A 22887-nucleotide genomic window follows, 5' to 3' on the forward strand; every position below is an offset into this window, starting at 1 on the left:
ACCCTTTTAAAAATTATTAACCCTCTCACGCTCGCAAGGCATGAATCGGCACGGCCACCACATAGCCACTGCAGCCTAAACGGCACAGATCGGCACGCACTGCTTTATCTACTAGAGCCGATAAGTGCTGCTCTCGAGTAGCAATAGTTTGTACTACTACGGGTTGTTTGCTATCAGGAGACCATTTACCCGTAAATGAACTGGTGTTTTACAGTAGATTTATTCCATTATTTTGCTATTTATATTAGTTGTGCGGAAACAATGGCGGGTTGTAGTCGTACACTTCGTGACAGTGAAATCGATCTCGTTATTAGTAGTGATTGCGACGATTCAAGTGAGTGTAGTGATGTACCAGAGCTTTGTAAAGTGGTTGGTAGCATTGAGGATGTAGTTCGGAGTGATCACAGTGGCAGGGGCAGTGACGGCGAGCCAGACAATGACCTTCACCAAGTAACATCAACAAACAACCCGGCGCCCAGCTGTCCGTGTGCCCCCTCCCTGGTCTCGTACAATCAACTTCATTGAACCAATATATAGTAAAATAATTAATATATATAATTATAGTTAATTACAATGACAGAACGTATGTAAGTTGAGGCGCTGCGTATTTTGACCAAGCGCGACCAGCAGAGCGAATTAATTGAGGTTAGAAGCACCGTAAATGCCTGGAAACAATGCGAGCGGGAGAGGGTTAATTAACTATGAACCCATTAGCTTCCCACTTTCAAATTTTGAGAATCACTTACCAAAAATATAAACTATGTATAGGAATTTTTATTTAACTTTCAAAAATGCATTTTTTGAGAAAATCAAAATTTTGAATTTGATTTTTCAAAACAACTTTTTATAACAAAGTATGTTGTGCTGTGCCTAAAAAAGAAAAAACAATTAAAACTGAGTAAAACACCACTCTCATCTCTATAGCTAAATTAAAAGAAAAGCTATGGTGATTTCAAAATATGTTGGTCTCGGTTTTTTAATGGATTTTGAGAAACTTTACATAGCCATAACTTTGAAATCGTATGAAATATATGGGGGGAAATCGGTGATTACCCTAATCTATATTAAGGTTACCTTCATACCGAATTTCATCAAATTCTGAGATGGTCAAGTATTTTGTTATTTCAGTCAGTCAAAAAGTCAATTTCCTGATCCTCAGTTCAATAACCTGAGCGATGTGCATATTTTACAGAGAATGGAATTCAGAATTTTTTTGTTTAACTTTTAAACATAACCATGTAAAATTAGGCTTACAATAGTTGGCAGTGCTTTAAATATATGACAGTAGCCTGACACAGTGACAGATAGTAACTTGCAGTTTGCACCAAAATGTTTGTTATTCGATTCCCTTTCCAACAATGCATTACATCTAAGGAGTTTTGATTTGAAAATTTTTAGTTGGGCTACACTCCACCCCCTCCTATAAACTTTTTTGATATATAAAAGAGTAGGTCTCATTAACTTACAAAGACCCCCAAATTTTTATTTAAATTGGTCAAACTGTCTAGAAATAACAGGGAGTGACCAATGACTTTTGGATGACAATTAGATAATGCTAATTGTCATTAATATTTACATCACACTATGAAAGCCGATTGTTTTATGCAAATACAAAATACTGGAACACTGCATGGAACATTAAGTTTTGTCAGGTCAGCTGTCAAAAATATTGCCTATGCTTACTGTAAATACATTTTCTTTAAATTACTTTTAAAAGTATTTGTGGATGATATTTGGAATAAAATTATGTCTATGTTTGATTCTGATATAAGTAATATACATGCTAAATTGTGTCTTAATCTGCCCACTGAGTTTTGTATGATTGAGTATCAAACATCCAACATCCACTTTTGCATTTATAATATATATATATATATATATATATATAATATATATATATATATATATATAATATCTGAACATTTGTACATATGATATCTGTGGCAGACTTGTTAAATAACAAATATAGTAATGCTGTCTAATTTTGTGACTAACAGAAATAACAAACTGAAACCTACATATACTAAGTACACTCCATAAGTTGAATACAGATACTAAGAGTGTGAATAAGGGGAGAAGTAAAAAGTAGTGAAAGGAGGTTTGCTTTGATTTCCTGCCAGAGATTAGCTCATTTAAAACGCCTAACTGAATTGAAATACTTGTAAACTCACCATTGCAAATAAGCATAACATTTGCAATGATTATTAACACTTTGTACCCTGAGCCCGAGTATAGGTCAGGCCGCGTCAGCAGCGCCTGCTACCGGCACCCGAGTATAGCTCAGGTCGTGTTATTTAATTGCATTATTTAGCTCTGTCAACTTATTTTTGGATTCAAACACTTTGATTATGTTCATTGGTTGTCTAAGTTCGTATTTGTTGGTTTTGAGATCCCTGGGTCACGTTTTAGTAATGAAATACGTATACTTATCGTGGTACTAAAAGCCAGTCTAGACAGCTGATCGTAAGCGCCACGGCTGATCGTCGGTACTGTCAGTTTGCTTTGTAGTGTTTCACGTTGTGTGTTGTTGTGAGTCTTAGTGATGTCTTACTAAGTTTTCTACAAATCTTGCCGACAAATACTAAAGCAAATGTTATTATAATGTATTATAAATGTGAATTTCACTGTTTGTAAATAATCAGAACTTTAGTTTCTTACTGAATGAAGTAAAGGCAATGTGAGGTTATCCGTGTGTTTTGTTTTGTATTTACACTCGCTTTGTTCTTTCTTCTCGACTTTCCGTTGATTTTCTTTTATATTCTTTAGTACTTATTATTTTCGAGTTTAAATAATATGGGTGATGAAATCAAAAGTGATGCAATTCGCGATCTTTTGTTTGACTCCGAGTCGGAAAGTGACGATGATTTTGATACACACCTGGGACCAAATATTGATTTTATGAACGATCTAAACGAAAATTTGCAAGATCCTGTATTTGATTCAGACCATTGTGCTTTAAAAATTACCACACTAAGGCGAACTACCTGAACTAACAAGTTATGTAGCAAAAACTTTTTTTGGTATTTTTTACATAACATTCAATAGTATGTAATAATTTTATTTTGAAAATAAACTTTATATTTGTATACATTTAAAAAAGTATGTATCTCTATCTTTAAAAAGATATATAGTATGAGTTCATAACATAATTACTGTAATAACACAGAATTTTTAAAAGCATCATAAAACCCCCAGGGAGCCACGCCGAAACATTAAGGGCCCAGGGTACAAAGTGTTAAAAAGTAAATATATTTAATCATTCCTTTCTTCCAATTGTAAATTCTGATATGTCTGTAATTACTGTACAACAACTTCAGGGATTAATTAAACAAGGTTTTAGAATGGTTAATATAACTGAAATCAAATCCGAATAAAACAGCAGCTGAAGGTGGCGAAACACCTTTCTCGGCCACGCATTAGCTGCTTCAACTTCTGCACATCTCTATGTTTGTTCTTTTATTTGAAAAAAATTACTACCAAAGCAACATGATCTGCATGAAAGCAGTTCATTTCATACTCCACCATCAGGTGAGTTGAAATAGACAACACACATTACAGGTAAAAGCTCTATTACCCTTCTATATTAAAGACGAAAAATGAGAATATGTACAAGGTTACCTCAAGGGGCAGGGTGTGCTGAGGAGATAACAAGGCATTGAAAGCTACTGACTGAGGAGATGTGGTAGCACGAGTGTCACCAAGGATAGTCAACACAGGCACACTCTTCTCGCACAGAGATGACCAGTTCCAGTCTCGGCACACTGTCTGTAGAAACCCTGATCCTAGCTCACACCTCATCTGTAAGATACATTCATTATCAACTATGTACATATTAACATGTGTTCTTCTATGTATTTTAAGGCAAACGTGGGTGATAAGATGTAATAAGTAACATAGGTGTAAGTTGATATTTGCTACGACTGACCGGTTTTCAATAAGTGTTAATAATTGACAATCCAATAACTGATTGCAACAAAATAGTATTAACAACAGTTATAGGTGGAATCTGAATAATGAAACTTTCAGTCTCAGTTGTAATGACAGGTTATTGAAGTCCAGCTTCCATTGCTAAATTCTATCCCTTCACTGCCTTTTCGATAATCTGGACACTTTTACAAGGCTCCATATCATCAAAAAGGTTAATATGCAGATTATGTATTTTCTACAAATCATTTTAAAAGGCTTTGCGGTATGTAAAACATTAAACCATCACTTTTCAAGTTTAATGTTGTTACAGATCTAAATACGAGTAATTTTTAATTTATATAAATGGGAGCATATATTTTATCAGACAAGTTTCATAGTTCCCAAGGTTGAGAACAAAAATGAGTGTGGTACAAAAAAATAACACACAGCAGCCTGTTAGTTAACAGGGACAAATATTAAATATTCATCAGCTGATTAATTAAAAACCTGACCTGGATCAATGATTTAAAACCTTGATATAATTATTGACAGTTATTTTCTTCTTAGAGGGTGTTTTCCTTACTGAGGATCCAACATTTAAGTTTTCTTCTAACCATTAAAATTTCATTAATACAGCTTCACTGCAACCTGAGATAAATGTCAGTATTTACTTTAAGACTGAACATTTTTAAATTTTGATGCTCTTATGTTTACACATGTGTTTTTTAATGCAGAAAATAATGCCCTGTGATCATTTTCTTAGTTGTTCTTCAGCCATAAAACTTGAGCTATTTAATAGGGTAATGGTTGATTTTTTTAAACCCATCAAAATGATAAAAAGCATACACCCACTTAATATGCACAGAAGATGGTGTCATGCTTTAGCTCAGATATTATTAAGATTTTATTCAGACCCATTTTTTGTTCACTGTCCCATTAAAGTCATAAAAGGTTATGTCAAAACATACTGAAAAATAACAGGATTTTTAGGATATTTTTCATTGTTCAGTGAAACAAAAAAAAAACTGTAACAATAAATTTTGAGATAATAAACATTAGACAATATCCTTTATTAACAAGATCATTAAGATATATTACAGTGTCATACAGTTTATGGAGTTAATTGAATAATAATCCAACAATGTAGTATGGTGTACTTCAGGATCATATTTCCTTGCGCAGCATGTAAAAGCTCTTGTAGCCAACACAGTAGGGTTTTCTTCATGGCTTCTGGGTTATAGTCTTGCAGATATTATTTCAGATGTAGCAGCAGTTTGTTGAATAATTTTAATCCAGCATAAGATGGTGTTTTTCAAATAAGGCTGTTCTGTGGACTGGTGGTGTATAATCTCCAGCCTGTCTGTGGTTATGCAGGTTCCTCTGTTTTGAATGGTCTTTGGTTATGCAGTACAGGATGGTTTCCAGAATGTAAATTGAAGTTACTGTATTTTCCAGTCTTTGAAGATGTTCCTGCAGCTCTCTCTCTAGGTCCTAGTTCTGTCATCATTCTTCCTTTTTTTTTGCACTACCAGGGCTCTGTGAACACAGTGGCATGTAGTTGTCGTGTAAGTGGGTGAAGCAGAGGTACCGTCATAGTGGGGGGAGTAGTCCTGGGGGTTCCACCAAGCCGTAGGGGGGAGAAAGTTTTCATATATTTAGACTAAAAACGTGCATTTCTACACACATTTCAAATGCAATTGAAGTATAAGAAAACAGAAATATCAGGTGTTTAGTACATATTATGTTAAATTTATATAAAAAAGGTAGAATTTAAATAAAAAACCTTTTTATGAATAGTTTTATATTTATAAAATTGCTTTTCAGCAAAGTGTGAGTTATCATTTCTGTATACTTTTCAATGTAATAAGATAGGTAAGTTGAGAAATGTATAATACAACTTATAAAAATGTATACAAACAAGTAGCATTTAAATGAGACTTATTTTTAATGAGTAAGCATAGATTTTTTTTATGAATTATGATAACATTAATTGAGTAGGCCATTTCCAAAACCTGTTATTTAGAATTTTTGTAATTTTACAGTACATTACTAATTAACATATTTTTTTGATTTTTTCACCAAAAATTTTAGAAAAATGTCCTTTTTTTATTTAACAAAGTCTGTATAATCACAAGACTTTTGTTTTTTAGTAATTAAATATTGAGTTTTGTATATAGCTGGTTTTGGAAATGATAATGAATATAACTGGTTTTGGAACTGTACAAGAAGCCATTTTGTTTTTTGGTACATTTCCAAAACCAGTTAAAATTATTTTAATTTCCAAAAACAATTAAAAAGGGTTTCAATAAATAAATTACCTGTGACAAATTTTAATTTTATTCATATTTATTAACAAGTACAAAAGACTTGATGATTTTATTTTAATATTGCCCTTTCATGGTTGTGAAGACTTAACGACAATGTAAAAATAAAAAGTAATTAAAAAGAACTTTAACCAACAACATCATGAAAATGTCACTTTACTGTCCACAACATCAATGTAAAAGGGTTTCTATGCAACCACTTCATCTTCATCCTCCATTAAATCGAAGTCAATATCTTCATGATCAATAGGTGTACCGGTATTTAAGTTGGCTAGCTGAACAAATACATTTGAATAGTATTGCAAAAGTTCGTTTTGGCTCCATTCTTCTCCAAAATGAAGTTCTAGAAGTCGTTTCACATCATCAAGTTTGGCGGATTTTACAGGAATTCCTTTGCTCACCTTTTCTGATCGTATATTATTCAAAGTTTTTCCTCTTCTGCATAGAGTTTTGCCCTTCCCACTTTCAAAATTATAAAAATGTTCTCCTCGAACCAAAACAGTTGTCAACGTTTTGTTTCTTCTAAAAACAATTTTTTTTTACTTTTGGAATTGAAAATGCCCTCTTCAAAACTTCATCTGAAGACTGTTTCCAATCGATAACCTCACAGTCTTCTCCAAGTTGAATAACTGTTGTAACTTTCCGGAACATTTCAAGATATTTATCAGGATTTTCAATAACATTATTACTTTTGAACTGTCGCTCAAGGATTCCGAAAACCCTGTCAGGTGGGATAAACGAATGGCCAACGATGGGAAACAAGAGAACGACTTCTTTGACGTGTTGTGGAGCTGTATTTAATAACCAGTCAGACAGCATGAATATTATAGTGCTATTTTTATTTCCACCACAACCGTCGGAAAAGAGATGGACAGATGTGATCCCATTCATATCTGTAGAACATAGTCTATGGTTCAGGGCAGAAGCAATTTATGCTTCCTGATCTGGTATTTTAGGAAGAACTAAATTTTTTTGGCAGTCATAGCTTAAGATTAACACATTTTCTTTCTTTTCTTGCAATGCTTTAAAAAATGTATCAGCTTTTCTTTTGTGAGCAAGAAGTTGCAGCTTTAGATTGTCTCGTTCTTCTTTGTTGCGTTCTAAGTCCAGCTTATTCTCAAGACTAGTGCAAGTAGAGCATTTGTCACTATACGGGGCATGAAAACTAATATTAAAATTTTCATTGAAAACATTCCTAAAAAATTCATATTCAACACAAAGATTTTCATCTTTTTTCCTAGCTGTATACATCTTCCACATTTTTTTACTGATATTTCACTTGGTAGATATTGACGTATTTTAATTTTCCCCCTTGAGTAATGATTCTGAATCGGCTGGAATGTTTTTATAAAGTCTATTACAGCTTCCCTTTTTTGGAACTTGTCAAATTGACGGCACCTCCTCGTGTTTCTTGGGGAACCTCACCTGTTTGCAGATATTTTAACATAACCTTTGTAAGCGATCACGCCCTTCTTGTATTATTCCCAAAAATGCAGTTCTGCAGACCCTTATTTGCTCAATCTCTCCTTCACGTTGTTTGGGTAGGAAGTATGAAGTGCTTACCAGCCGTTCACGAGAGCTGCCTGCATCATTTGGCTTACCTCTTTTTTGGCAGATGAGATTGATACATGCCGCAGGATAAAATTTTTCTTCTGCCGATCGTCGGGGTACCTTTTCCTTTTCCTTGCTAGTTTAGGCGTTGTCGTTTGAACATTTTCCACAATATCAGTAGGCCTACTATTTTGTAGATTATCTAAGACTGTATCCTCAGATTCCATTAGATAAAACTTAAAAAACAAACTAAATAACTGAGAACAATATAATTTTCAACTTAACCACAACAAACAACAAACTCTGTTATAGATCTTGATGTTGGCAGCAAAATTAAAGCACAGCTGGTAGAAAAATACGTTAAATATTTTGTTTCTGCAGTATTGCCAACACTGGTAGTAAAATATTTCATAAGTAAAACTCAAATAATTATTTTATAAGAGTGCAAAAACTTCATTTTGAAATGCGCCTAATCATATGAGTGAACAAAATAGCTGGTTTTGGAAATGTTTTACTTTGACGCCATTTACATTTATTGATATATAACAGGCTTTGGAACAGTAAAGATGGATAAATAAATAACAGGTTTTGATACTGAAGCTTGAGTGTAAATAACAGGTTTTGGAAATGAAATCAATTTTTAAATCCAATTTTCTTGCTGTTTTAGCAGGTTTTGCAACTTGAAAATATTTCAAAACGGTAGCAAATTCACTAAAGTTACCATGGCAACCATTATCTCAATTTCGATTTTTTTGATGGAAAGCTGGTTTTGGAAATGGACTACTAAATTATGATTTCACATTTAAGTTACATGATGTGATTAACCGAAACATGCTTATATTAGTACAGTTGAAGAGTTGTATTTGCATAAGAAAATATCAAGGACAAATTTACAAAAATGTACTTAAATGTTAAACATTAACACTGTAACTCAATCAATAATAGGTTAAATTAAAGCATACACTTCAGAGTTGAAAACTTGTAATTGTTTGTAGGCCAACTAACGGAAATTGAACTCCATTCTCTGTTCTTAACAGAAAATTATTTACTACTACAGTCCTTTAAAACCAGTAGTGTTTTCTAGGTGTTCTGCTAAAAGAGGATCACAATCTGCTGTACTGTATATTTCAAAATTTCAATGTAATTACCTCGATTAACAAATTTGTCAGTCTCATCGTGACCTTGAAACAATAATTCCTGTTTACCCAAAAAATATACAGCATTGATCGGTCTGTTAAGAATATCTCAATTTTCCTTTACCTTTTGATTGTGAAGAGATATGTCCATCTTTAATTGGTCATCTAATGAGATTTCTTTCTGCTCTGGCCAAATGATGAAACACTCAAAGACGATCGAAAATGATTCACTGAAATTTCGTGTCCTGCAATTAATTTTACCAAGTTATCTAAATGGTTAAATCCACCTTTGGTCCAGCTAGTATTCATATCTATACCAAATAATAAACAAATCCAACAAAAAACAGCATTTAAATCTGTGCTATCAGCCAACCAGTCACATTTTTTATAAGGTAAACTTTTCACTTCTTTGCATTAAGTTTGGTAAGTCTGAGTAAGCCTTCTAAGTTTTTATTATTTCCTTTTTTTTCTTCAAAGGGTCTACATGAGAAGGGTACATCTATAAGGTGCTTAATAATATACTCCGCCTCCTCCATCATGAAGAAACAAGACACAGCGGTACTATTCATATATTTTAAATTCATAAAATGGTAAAATGGCACTGGTAGTTAGTTTACATGTCCAATAAAACTAATAATAACGACACCGACAACATTATGCAACATACGGCACGGAAAGATGTGCACAAGTGGCCTATAACATAACCTAAACCTGGACAGGGCTGGGCTGGAGGCCAGGCCATTCGGGTCACGCAGTAAGCATTCGGCCCTTCAGCAAAACTCGGATGACACATAAGGGGGTAGTCGAGATCACTTGTAGGTTTCCGCCAAGAGAAGCTAGCTTCCCTGACCACTTGTTAACACAGGCTACCACTCCCGCTCCCCCCAGCCCACTAACCATGAACTCTATGAGTGTGCAGCTTGTCTACAGAAGCTGTTGCATCACAGCTTCACTTCAGACGCGGAACACAAGCGGAGGAAAAATACCAAAGAATTGCGTCTGTAGAGCGTGTCAGGTTTATTTCTAGTAGCATTGTTAACAGTTTTAGACACAAAGTATTTACACAATTTAATTGTAGCAGTGCTTCTTTAGCTTCATCCCACCACACGCCACTTACCTTCTGAACATCTACCCCAAACAAAGCTATAAATGTGTCAATTTCTAATTCAGTAGTCTTATTGGGCTGTAAGTAGTACAGTGTCATCCACATACATGATCATTTTACAGTATTCTCTTAGCTGTTTCGGAAAGTCATTTATGAATAAGATGAACAAAACTGGTCCAAGCATTGAATCTTGTGGAACCCCTCTTCTTACTGGTAGAGGCTTGGACTGTACTGATTGATCTAGTGAGTCTGCCGGTTATTTTATTTAGTTTAACTATTTGTGATCGTACCTCGAGATAGCTTGAAAACTACTTGAGTGCTGTTTATTGAATTCTCAAGTTTTTTTAATTTTGTCACTATGAGGTCATGTCCACGGCAATCAAATGTCTTATTAAGGTTAAGGTACTATAAACTAGCGATTGTGTTGCTAATTTCTAAGTGGTCAATTATGTATTCAACAACGTCAACAATTGCTGTGATGGTAGATTAGTCAGCAATAAAATTGTGTTGCTTGTCAGTTAATAGTTGATTCTTTCTCAGGTACTCCAAGGGTCTGATAAATAAAATTTTTTCTATGAGTTTTGAAACAGATGGGAGTATAAAGATAGATCTATAATTGGTAATATTTTTGGGGTCACCTTGTTTCAGTTTTGGGTTAACTTTGGTTATTTTTAATTTGGAAGGAAAGATGACTTTTGCATATGACACATTTATGATTTCTACCAGAGGCTCTATTAGTTAATTTCTACAATATTTGAGGATTTTAGTTGATATCCCATTTGTTCCAGCAGAAGTTGAGCATTGTAAAGATCTCAAAACTCTGTCCATCTCTTCAGCAGTTGTTGGATGTAGGGTTTTCAGATTCCAACAATTACAGTGGTTGATACTGACTTACCATTAATGTAATTTGCTTTAAGTGTTTCTTCGAATATGTTAGAAAAGTATTTATTAAAACAATTAGCTACTTTTCAGTATCTGTAAGTAGTTCTATTCCAAGGTGCATTTGTAATTTAACTACAATCTAGGTCAAAATAAACAAATCTTATCAAAGCATTGTGACACACCTAAGTCAAGATTCACAACATACATATTTTGTGTCAACCACTTATAAAACAAGCTTTACTTATTAACCGAACTAAAAAATACAGATCACAATATAGGTTTACATGCAATATCCAACCACTGGCAACTGACCACTAGCCAAAAGTAAATGATTATCGTCACTCAAGTACTAAGAAAATTAAACACGTACAGAACTAAACATCACAGACCATCTTACCTTAAATTTTATGGAGAAGCCATTCTTACACAATTTACAGAGCAATTAGAATAACACATTAAAGGTTTCACACACAAATTTCAATACCCACCTTACAGTAAATAGTGGTATTTCCTGAGCCTTCAGCTATCAGTTGATCAGCCACACAGCTGTCCGTTCCACATATCTTCAAGTCTGAGATCTGATGGCAATGGAAATCAGCTGCTGACTCAACTGGCAGTCCCGGGACAAACTGCAGTGGAAAGAAACTGGCAATGGTCAGCAGGATGAAGGCAAGAAACAGGGCCTTTTGACATTTGTACCTGTTCCAAAATATCTAAATAAAATTACTTTCTTGAATAGTGATTTTTCAATGACAGCAATATAGACAGAAATGAGGGGAAATAGATATAAATCCAGGAAGGAAATAAGAAAATTAGGGGTGTTAATAACCTATAACACTGATTATAGTTTAGTTCATCATATTCCCACATATTGAATAGGATTACTTGACTTGTGATCACTTACAGCTCTGATGACCATCTTTCTACAACTATTGATGTAAATATGATTGCTTACAAGAATTCTATTTGTGATTTCTCTAAGCAGCTAAAATGTCAGGGCCAAAATCACCAAGAACTCAAAGACAGCAAACAACTGCTCCTGAAGTAAACCAGTAAAGGATAAAGCTGTAGATATTGTGTAATATACAGCATTTAATGCAACTTATTCATGTTCAGTGGCAAGTTTGAATTACATGAGAGACAGTCCCTGTCTGACATAAGGTAACTGGATTGACAATGGATATCTATATTTGATGAGTGAATTACTTTTGGAATCCACTTGTTCATATGGATGAAAATGAACAACTAAGCATAATTCCAAACAGGATACTTCCAAGGAAAGCAGAGTCCACCAAACAGTTGAAACAGAAACAAAGCCAGCTTGAAGAGTTCTAGCCCATCACTTCCCCCCAATAGATTTCCTCTAATATCACAAGTAAGGATACATTCTGAGCCCAAGCAGTTGGCTTTTTTATCTATTCAGGACAAGACAACTGATGGCTAAGGATGATGACATACAAGCTCTACAACCTACCAGTATTAAACTAGGGGTGGTGAAAGCTTAAGAGGAAATACTTACTCTTGGATAAAAAGTATAGATACTTGAGTTTGAAAGTTAACCACAGATTAATCAGTATAGCTACAATAATGGGAGTTATCTAGTAATCTTCACTATTTTAAGTCAACAGCAATATTGACAAAAAAGTAATCAATGAATAATATTGAGAAATTATTAGACAACCCCAGTACAAGAACCATGACACGTTTGTCTCAACTTTTTCTTTTTATTTAATAACTTTCTAAAATGCTTTGCATTTATTCTTAGAGTCTTTAGTGTAATTTTCTAAGGCTAGTATTTTGTCATATTTGATTAATATCTTATTCTGGTTTCGCTTCTTTCTATAATTATTTATAGAAAAACAAGTACAAGTGAAAAATTATGAAGCATAACTCATCATATTTTTCTGGAAAGCATACATTTTCTTACATGTCAAACTTTATATATTCAAATTTAGAAGCATGTTCAAATTTTTTCTCATTTGAAAAAATAAAATTTTATTTATCCACTTAACACATTCTGTATTGTGAACATAAATCCCTAATTGTTATAAAAATGTATTAACAAAAATGTACAATTATAAACCTAGTTTCGGGCACTGAGATCTTACATTAGGCCTAATCAGATATACCATCGCTGCCATGGTCTACTGGTTTACTTTTTAACAACTCTCTAATATTACTACATTGATCTAAATAGTTCCTATTCATTTCAAATGCATATAGTGTTGGTAAAATTAAACATGTAAAATAAATAAATCTTGCTAAAATACAAACTCCTAACTTAGGTCTACAGATATTACAAAACTTGGGTTATTCTGAAACAAAACACTAATTATTTGTTTTCATTACACCATTCCTGTGAAAGAGAAATACTTTTCAAAACATGTTTATTCCACTTGACTAAATAACTTCAAATAATATTACATACTTGCAACAAGAAACATAAACAAAATAACTAAACAATATGTAAACAACAGCAAGGAAATGAGAAGAATAACAATTAAATACAATATTCTTCTTCTCCCTGACTTGTATCAAAGAGTATTTAAAAACACATTTAAAATTATTTAAAAAAACACATAAAAAACAAATTAATCTTAGTTTTGGCTTTATTTACTTGTTCATACTTTATTGTACATTATATGAAACTATATAATATATGACTTAGCCTATACATTAATACAACCTTAAACCTTACCTATCAGCTAGTGCTCCCATAGTAGGCTTAACCAACATTCCCATGATTGGGAGGGCAGTGTAAAGAGACCCCACCACCACCGAAGAAAACCCCAACTGGCGGGCTAGAGTAGGCATAAATGGCACAATGGGGGAAGTTCCTGGAAAATCCACAAACATCTTCATATCTTTTCACAAAATGATTCAATACCCCTAGCAGCAAGTTAATTTATTGGTGTCAAAAATAAAATAAAAACATTAACAAATTTAAATTTAACACAAAGATAATTACTAAAAAGAATGTTTAAATTGTATTTAAATACAGTTTTTTAAATGACATGTAAACTAGAAGGGAGACATTTTTTAAATGTTCCTTTTTTAACAACCTTTGATTTGATGTGCTACATGTCTTATATTCTCATTTAGAGTTTTTGGCACAGGGCTGCAAAAATGTTCGAGTTAGAACATTTTGGTGTTATGTAAGAAAAACATGCAAACATGTTCAAAGGAGAATGCTACCATGAATATCAGACTACAGGTTGCTGAGTCGAGCAGTGCCGACCTTGAGCAATACTCAAGAATAGACAACATAGAGGTCCGTGGTGTCCCACAAACAAGAGGAGAGAACATTTACGTGATCCTGGAGTCAGTGGCAAGAGTCATAGGAGTGTCATATGGCAAGCGGGACATATCTATTGCCCAATGCCTTCCAATGCCCCAAGATTAACGTTTCCACCCATCCATCATGGTCCGGTTCACCCTGAGATCTGTGAGAGTTGAATGGCTGGATGCGGTGAAAAAGGAGAGAAACATTCAGACGAGGAATCTGCATCCCTCATTCAATCTGGGACCAGTTTATATTCCCGAACATCTAACTCAGCACAACAGTGCCCTGCTGCAGCCGACATCAAAGCTGGTATGCTAACCTATGAGTGGTGCAAGGATGGCAAGATGTTTGTCCGAAAAAACATACCTCGCGGGCCATCCGGATCTTACACAGCCTCCGAGAACTGGTTCATCTTCAAAACCGTCAGCCCCAGTCATGGAATGACACCATTGAAACAAATACCAAGTGAGACCCTTCTCGGCATAAACCTTTTATTATAATACATAATTTCAGTTTATTGTAATATATTTAGTTCTAAGCAGAATAAGCTACACCAAGCAAATTATAGTTATTTTTACATCTCAATTAAAGAGTACTAGTTTTTATACATACATATTTACCTATAAAGTTTCAAAAATAATTTCAAAAGAAGGAACTGATGTTAAATTTATATTATATTTAATTTCTTTTCTTGTTTATTATATACTGTATATATATTAATATTATTATATAATATAAACTAATTAAATAAATACTAAATATCCTATATTATATTCAATTATTTGTTACTACAACCATTTAAAACAAAACAAAAATCATATATTTTTACTTCCCACAATTAATCTTACAATAATTTATTATTGATTTTTTCATCTGTACTATGTGACTAGTGTAAGCAAGATAAACAAGAATTTATGTTTAAATTCACCAAGTATAAAGCTATTACTTTTTATTTTTATTCTTATAATAGAAATCTTAAGTACATTGTTTTCTTGAAAATACAATACAATACAATACAATTTTCGGTACTTTGGGATTATACCGACCACACCAGTATGAAGAACACAAAAATAGAAATTTATAGAAACAAACATGATAGAACGAAAAAACAACTCTTCAATTACAAAATTACAAACTTACAAGCATTTCCAGGTATTGTGATCGGTATTGTTGTCGCTGTTATCTTATCTTTCTCGAGAATCCTGATTACGGCAGGCCGCGCGGCATCACGTGATTTGCACGGTACATCATTGCCTTTCCATTACAATTCAATTTATATTTCTGATTAGCCCCTCTAGAATTTGATATTTTACTGATAGGTACTATCTCGAGGGATGTTTTTCTTTCGTTGACATCAGCGCGGGCATCAGCAGCACTGAGAGGCCGGAGGCACTCGCATTTTGGGTGGCGGAATGTGATCAAGAATAAAAACAAGTTTTGAGTGTTTTTCTTAATAAAAAGTTTAGTTTGGTAAATGTTTGTTTTTGTTGAATTTTTGTGTTTGGAGAAATGTAGAGGTAAAACACGGAAGTACAACAAAGCGATGCACCAGCTGAACGGGCGGCGAGACTCTGCAATCACGTTATCTACTAGACGCTCGACTTTGACCTCTGTCTGAGGATGGGGAGGTGTTTGCGATAAGACAATTCCTGTTTTATATTGACGAAATATTGTTCTACGCTAATCTAGTAATCAGTAGAAACGAAATGTGAAATAACGATTCATGTCTGGGTGTGGTCGGTATAATCCCAAAGTACCCAATTTTCTTTATTGCATATTCGTTAAGAATTACAATGGTGTCATAAATACATAAAAGTACATATTATTTTTCAGTATTATCAAAAAATTCCTTTAATGAGTAGACCGGCCTTATGATCAGCTACTTCTTTAGCTCCTGGTGCAGCTTATCGCCAGACAGGTCTCTCAGGCAGTCCAGTAGGTGGTTCCTCAGTTTACAGCCTGCATAAGAAGATTTTATTCTCCCAGAGAGTAGTTTGATGTACTGAAAGAACCAGCTTGGAGCCATGACGAGTGTTATAGTGGTGTAGATCATAGTTTCTTATAGAATTTATTTCATCTACATGCTTTGGTTATGGTTTCAAGTATGTAGAGAGCCACCACTGTGTGGATTCCTAGGTTGGTGAAAGCTGGTCTGCAAGTCTGTAGAGAGTCAAGATTAGCAAGAATCCTTATAGCTTTCTTCTGAAGAACAAGGATTCGGTTCATGTTGTGTGCTGACGTTCCTCCCCACACTCTCAAGCCATATCTAAGATGTGATTCCATCAGGGTGAAATAAGCTGTCTTAGCTGCAGAGTCCACCAATGTATTTAATTCTTCGGACAACATATATTCCAGCACTGATTTTTTTTGTTAAGGTAAAGGCCTTGAGCTGTGTTGTCGTTGAGTAAAATTGTTGTGTCATCTGCGTACATGATTGCAGTGGCATTTTCGCTTGCAATTTGCTTCGGGAAGTCGTTAGTAAACAAGATGAAAACAAATCGGACCTAATACAGAGCCTTGTGGGACTCCTCTTGTCAGTTCAATTTTTGAAGATCTGCAGTTTGTTGTAACTTCATTTGATAAGTTTTTCAGTTCCACAATTTGGGAGCGTCCTGTTAGGTAACTTTTGAACCATTCTAGAGCTGAGTTTCTTATACCTAATCTTTCAAGTTTACTGCATATCAAGTCATGGCCCAGGCAGTCAAAAGCCTTGCTATAGTCCAGGAAAATGGCAGAAGTGTATTGTTCATTTTCTATCTGGTCTAAGACAAACTCAATTAGTGCTATTCAAGCTGTAGACATCGACTTATTCTTCCGAAAGCCATGTTTGTAGTTACTTAATAGGTTGTGATAAGGTGTGCTGTTAATCTTGCTAGAGCGATTTTTTCCAGGATTTTGGAGAAAGTGGAAATGAGAGAGATGGGTCTATAGTTTCTAACATAAAAAAAAATCTTAATTAGCCAAACAATACATTTAGTGGTTAAAGTAGGAACTTTTTTCGTAATGCAGGAATCTTAAGTTACATTAATTTGGTTATTTTTAAATTGAGGTTTTCCTCTTAGTATGTTTAGGGAATTATGTTTAAATTAATTCTCCTCATTAGTTATAAAGTAGAATGAAAGTATCATATACCAAATTTGTACATATATGGTTATAACATCATTTAAATTTGTTGTTTCTTATTACTGAGTAAACTAACCAAACTAACAGATATAAATATTATAAAGTGTAATAAGTTATCATTATTTAGTTTGCAATAACATTATTTATTTTAAAATTGATTATCTTTTAATGCATTAAATACAACTTAAATTCATTTATATTCAGATCGTTTAACTGTTACATGATGTTACAAACAGTGAAATCATTTCCAATCGTAGTCGCTTTTAAGTATGCAACTGCTCTCTTGACTTAATAGTACTGTACAATCAATATTATCTATTCACTATTTATTGATATTACAGATAATAATTACCTGTTATAAATTATTAGAGTTAAAAGAGAAAATAAGAAAAGAAAGAAAAGCAATTTTCTGTAATAATACAAGGTAAAAAATGTATTCTTAGTAAAAAGTAGTTGGGCGGGCAGGCAGTCTGTCAATAAACAACAGAAAAGGCAAGATTGACGATAATGATGATGGTATCCTTCCAGTTATTTGCACTGAAATAGACTGTATGGATGTATATAAAGATTTTTATGCTTTTCCCAGAGATAGTTGTTGATTGCCACAAATGTACTAGGGTATACATTTAGTATAGTAAAATACAGACTACTTTGTATATTTCACTGCTGCTAGCAATTACCTGCTACTTTGCACACAATTTTGTAGGTGTTGCATGTGTATGACTACTGCTGGTTCGAGTGAATTATATTTCTGACGACAAAGATGAGTTTGCTTTGTTGCCAAAATCAATCAAAAAGTATATGTTTATGGCCATTGTGATTTACTTCGGTCCTCATATTCTTTGTTCCATAGTTGATTTTGCCTTGTTTCTCGATCAAGAAAATATATATCACAAATCAGAGAAGCCTATTTCTGTTAAAAGACAACTAAGATGGGCTTTATAATATAGGTCTTAAAAATTTATAATAAAAGTTAGTAACTTTGTTTTACTAAAAGTACATTAACAATGACACTAGTTAAGTGTTTGTTTTTTAGAAACGGAAAAATATTTTAAATATTTTAGAATATTTAGAGCTAGAATCGGTACTTTAGTTTAAAAGGACAATCCAGCAAACTTTCACTTAGCATAGTTTTTGGCAACTGTTTCAAAGGCAGTCTTTGGAGTCAAATTCTGATTATCTTATCTCTTAAGGCATTTTCTAAGATAGATAAGTACTCACCTAATCAAGGAAAATCTAAAAACGGCATGAAAACTAATGGTTGTTTCATTAGAGAATCTACACACTATAAATGTAAAATGTACAAATTCAAAATAGTGGTTAAATTAATTAAACATATGTTTGTTCTGTCATAAACGAATGTTTACACAGAACAGTTGGTAAATTTGACAAAATCTTTCAATTAATACTGTTAAGGTTTTGCTTAAATGAAACACTCAAGAGAATATTAAAGCCACTAAATATTTACTAATCTTAATATTTACAAACTTAAAACTAGGTTAGCTTTAAATAAACTAATTCTTATAAAACTGTCAATAATCTATACTGTCACAACACCACTATTAACTATATTGTCTATCCAGTTACACACAAGTCAATTTAAAACTGACACAGTCAATAATTATTAACACAATTCAATCTGTCATGATCACGAGTATTTCCACTGATTCTGCCACTTCACAAGTTCACTTCTTGAGCTAAACCCAACTCTCTGCGTTGCTAAAATTCCTTATAAAGTTATTGGAGCTTCCTAGACTAGTGGAGAAGGGTCACAGTGCCCAACTATATGGTGCTCCTATAGGGTAAGCAGCGCCTGGATCAAAGAAACTGACCTAACCCACTGAGTGCCCTCTCTCCAACGGCGCTATTCACCTAGTATCCCTTTTGTTACTGTCAGAGATCTTAAGTATTCGGTTACATTCCCTTTGTATCGGAGGTTGACCCGTTTATCTAGAACATTCTCCCAAATTCTCATAACAATATTTTACAACTTTAATAACCAAGATGAGATCTTTCGCTACTTTAAAGACTAGTGATGCATAACCCGAGGGATTTTCAAAATATGAATAGGCCTTTCTTCATACCAGTGGCTGAAAGAATTTCCATATAAAATTTCAGTACAATCAGTTGAATAGTTTACGTGTGAAATCAAAACAAACAAACAATATTTATAATATTATTCCCATTTATAATATTATTAGGATATACATTTTGGTTTTATTACATTTCAACAAAACTTGAATTAATAGTTGAATCAAGTTGATCTGATAGTCATTTTACAAATTATTAAAAAAATGGACTTACCTGCATTGAAAAGAAAGTAATGCCCTTTCATAGGCAACAGATTTAAATTGATGGAAGGCATTTTCTATTATGTGGCAGCCAAATTGAAAATTTACTTTGTCCTCCTAAAAAAAAATCAATTTTGAATATAATTTTTTGTATACAGAGATAATTTCATCAAAACTAAAAATGTAATTATAAAGCATAAACCATGCAAAGTTAAACATTTCTATACTTATTTTTGGAGAGAATTAACATGTATCATGTATTTAAATGCTAGATTACAAATATATATGTATATGTATATTTACGTTCATTAAATTTGTATATATATATATATATATATATATATATATATATATACAACATATACATATATATATATATACGTTCATTAAATTTGTATAAGTGGCAATAGCCAAATTTAATTTCAATAAACATTGAATCAAAAAAAGTTGTTGCTCCACCAGGACTCGAACCCGGATCTCTCACTTGCCGGGTGAATGTGCTACCATTACACCACAGAGCCCTTACTTTTTACGATTCAATTAATTTGTATTTGGCCGTTTCTTTCACAAATGTCTTTAAATAACCAAACTAACATATGATCGGAAGACCAAATACCTGTCAAATGACTTTTATTTACGTTCATTAAATTTGTGTAACTGCCAATAGCCTAATTTAATTTCAATAAACATTGAATCAAAAAAAGTACTTGCTCCGCCAGGACTCGAACCCGGATCTCTCACTTGCCGGGTGAATGTGCTACCATTACACCACAGAGCCCTTACTTTTTACGATTCAATTACGTAATTTGTATTTGGCCGTTTCTTTCACAAAATAATGTCTTTAAATAACCAAACTAACATATGATCGGAAGACCAAATACCTATCAAATGACTTTTATTTACGTTCATTAAATTTGTGTTAGTGGCAATAGCCTGATTTAATATCAATAAACATTGAATCACAAAAAGTACTTGCTCAAATATAATAAATATTTAATTTTATATATATATATATATAATTAAATATTTCTAAAATTTAATATTTACAAACTTAAAACTAAGCTGGCTTTAAATAAACTAATTCTTATATAATTGTCAATAATCTATACTGTCACAATATCAGTATTATGTATATTGTCTATCCAGTTATACACAAGTCAATTTCAAACTGATACAGTCAATAATTATTAACACAATTTCATCTGTCACGATTACGAGTATATCCACTAATTCTGTCACTTTATAAGTTCACTTCTGGAAATCAACTCAACTCGCTGCATTACTGCAACTCCTGCAAGTTATTCGAGTTTCCAGACATTGAAGTTCCAGAGCTTACTAGACACATGGAGAAGGGTCACAGTATGTGTGTGCGTGCGTGTGTGTGTGTGTGAGAATATATACATTCATTAAATTTATATAAATGGCAACAGCCAAATTTAATTTCAATAAACATTGAATCACAAAAAGTACTTGCTCCGCAGGGACTCGAACCTGGATCTCTCAATTGCGGGGTGAGTGTGCTACCACTACACCACAGAGCCCTTACTTTTACGATTCAATTATATTGTATTTAGCCGTTTCTGTCACATATGAGTTTAAATTACCAAACTAATAATCAGGATGCTAATTTTAAAGTGCCCCCTGTTGCAATCCGAGGTCGACCAAAGTTCCACACTCAGAAGATAGTAGGCATCCCTCCTTCCCATAGTCCGAATAATAATGTCCAGAGGGGTGAGGTTGAGACAGCAGTCTAGAACTGCTCCCGATGCACTTGGAAAGGCCCTAGTGATACCAAGTCAAGACCAGTCATCCTTTGCATGCTTGCCAGACTACCTACTGCCATCCTGACTTGGATTTGAAACTGCCATCCTGCCATCCCTCAGTTTCTGACCAACAGCCCCAAACATTAATTCAGGTCTAACCACAGAGACATAAAGCCAATAGCACCTAACGCACATCTGCATTGCATCTAAGACAATTTCCCCAGTTCAGGACCCTATCAAGAATGACACCCAGGTACCTGACCTTAAGACTTTATCTCAGTGGAAGAGCTTTTCAATGAGAATAAACCAATACACTACAACTGATGCCTTCTTGTAAAGGCAACCACGTCAGCCTCGGTGGGGTTAACACTAAGGCCCATCCGCTCACACCAGTTTCCCACCACGTTCAGAAGAGCATTGGTCAGTTCTGTGGCTCTTGTGTTAAACTCACCACTTACAAGAATCAAAATTTCATCTGCATACCAGTGAAGACAACACCAGTGTGTTGTGAAAAGACACAAGCAGGTTGTCTGCAACTAGGTTTCACAGAAGGGGAGAAAGGACGACACCCTGGAGACTGCCCCTGCTCCTTGCACTAATGCTCGCTCCCATAAGGGTGGTAGTAACGACCCTCTCCATAAGTAGGGTCCTTATCCCGTCACATATTTCGTCATCAATACCACGTCTGCATTGGCAATCCTCTGAGTGCCTGTATTGTAAAAGCTTCTTTGATGCCCAGAAAGACGTCTACGGCTACTTCTTTCACTGCTAGCGCCTTCTCAATCCTACATGCCAATTGATGCAGGGCTGAGTCGCACTATCTTCTTGGAGTGTAAGTTTGCTTATTTGTATGTATAGGACGCTCCAAGAGATATATCTCCCAAAAAAAACCCAGCAATCATCTTTTCCATGGTTTTGAGAAGAAAGGAAGACAGACATACACAGGCTAGACCTCTCCTGCTTCGTTATAAATACCACCCTGGGTACTTTCGAGGACAGAAGAATGTACCTCTGTATTTAGTTCAGCTGTATAGTATTGTGAATCCAATTCAGGTTACTACCATAGGATTTTATTTGCACAATAAGGTTTTCCTTGTATGACACCCAATCTGTATTTCTCTGATTTATATACTGAACTTTTTTAAGTTCTAGGTCTCCGATTCTAAAGCATGGTAAGGCTGAGCATAATCAGAGAGGGAAGGCTCGTGAGACACATGCCAACTATGTATCTGATTAACCATACCCTCTGTCATCACTGTCATGTCGATCACTTCCCTACATATCCGCATGCGACCATTAGGAGCATTATCCACGTTTGCAATCACTAGACTTTGGGTCATTATTTACTCCAGAATCGATTTACTTCTACTGTATGTGTTGGTGCTACCCCACACCTCACTATGCAAGTTAGGATCATCATGAAAGATATGATGATAAAATCATCAGGGTTCATCCAGTACCAGTCCCAATCAGCCTGACATTGGAGAGATCCCTGGAACAAAATTCCAGAAAAGGAATGCTGT

The 22887-nt window shown here is 34.1% G+C and overlaps 1 protein-coding gene across 2 annotated transcripts in view; it reads right to left on the bottom strand.

The window, feature by feature from the left end:
• The window catches only part of LOC124369354 (major facilitator superfamily domain-containing protein 6), a 68176-nt gene that overhangs the window by 40771 nt on the left and 4518 nt on the right, over positions 1-22887 (bottom strand). For both annotated transcript variants that reach the window (XM_046827341.1, XM_046827335.1), the window contains exons 2-5: positions 19615-19718; positions 13603-13741; positions 11393-11603; positions 3619-3798 (exon numbers count right to left, since the gene is read on the bottom strand). In XM_046827341.1, the coding sequence (XP_046683297.1) occupies positions 3619-3798; positions 11393-11603; positions 13603-13741; positions 19615-19675 (591 nt within the window). In that variant the 5' untranslated portion in view covers positions 19676-19718. The remainder of the gene's footprint in view (positions 1-3618; positions 3799-11392; positions 11604-13602; positions 13742-19614; positions 19719-22887) is intronic.

Source organism: Homalodisca vitripennis, chromosome 1, assembly GCF_021130785.1.
Source record: "Homalodisca vitripennis isolate AUS2020 chromosome 1, UT_GWSS_2.1, whole genome shotgun sequence".
In the NCBI taxonomy this organism is placed as follows: domain Eukaryota; kingdom Metazoa; phylum Arthropoda; class Insecta; order Hemiptera; family Cicadellidae; genus Homalodisca; species Homalodisca vitripennis.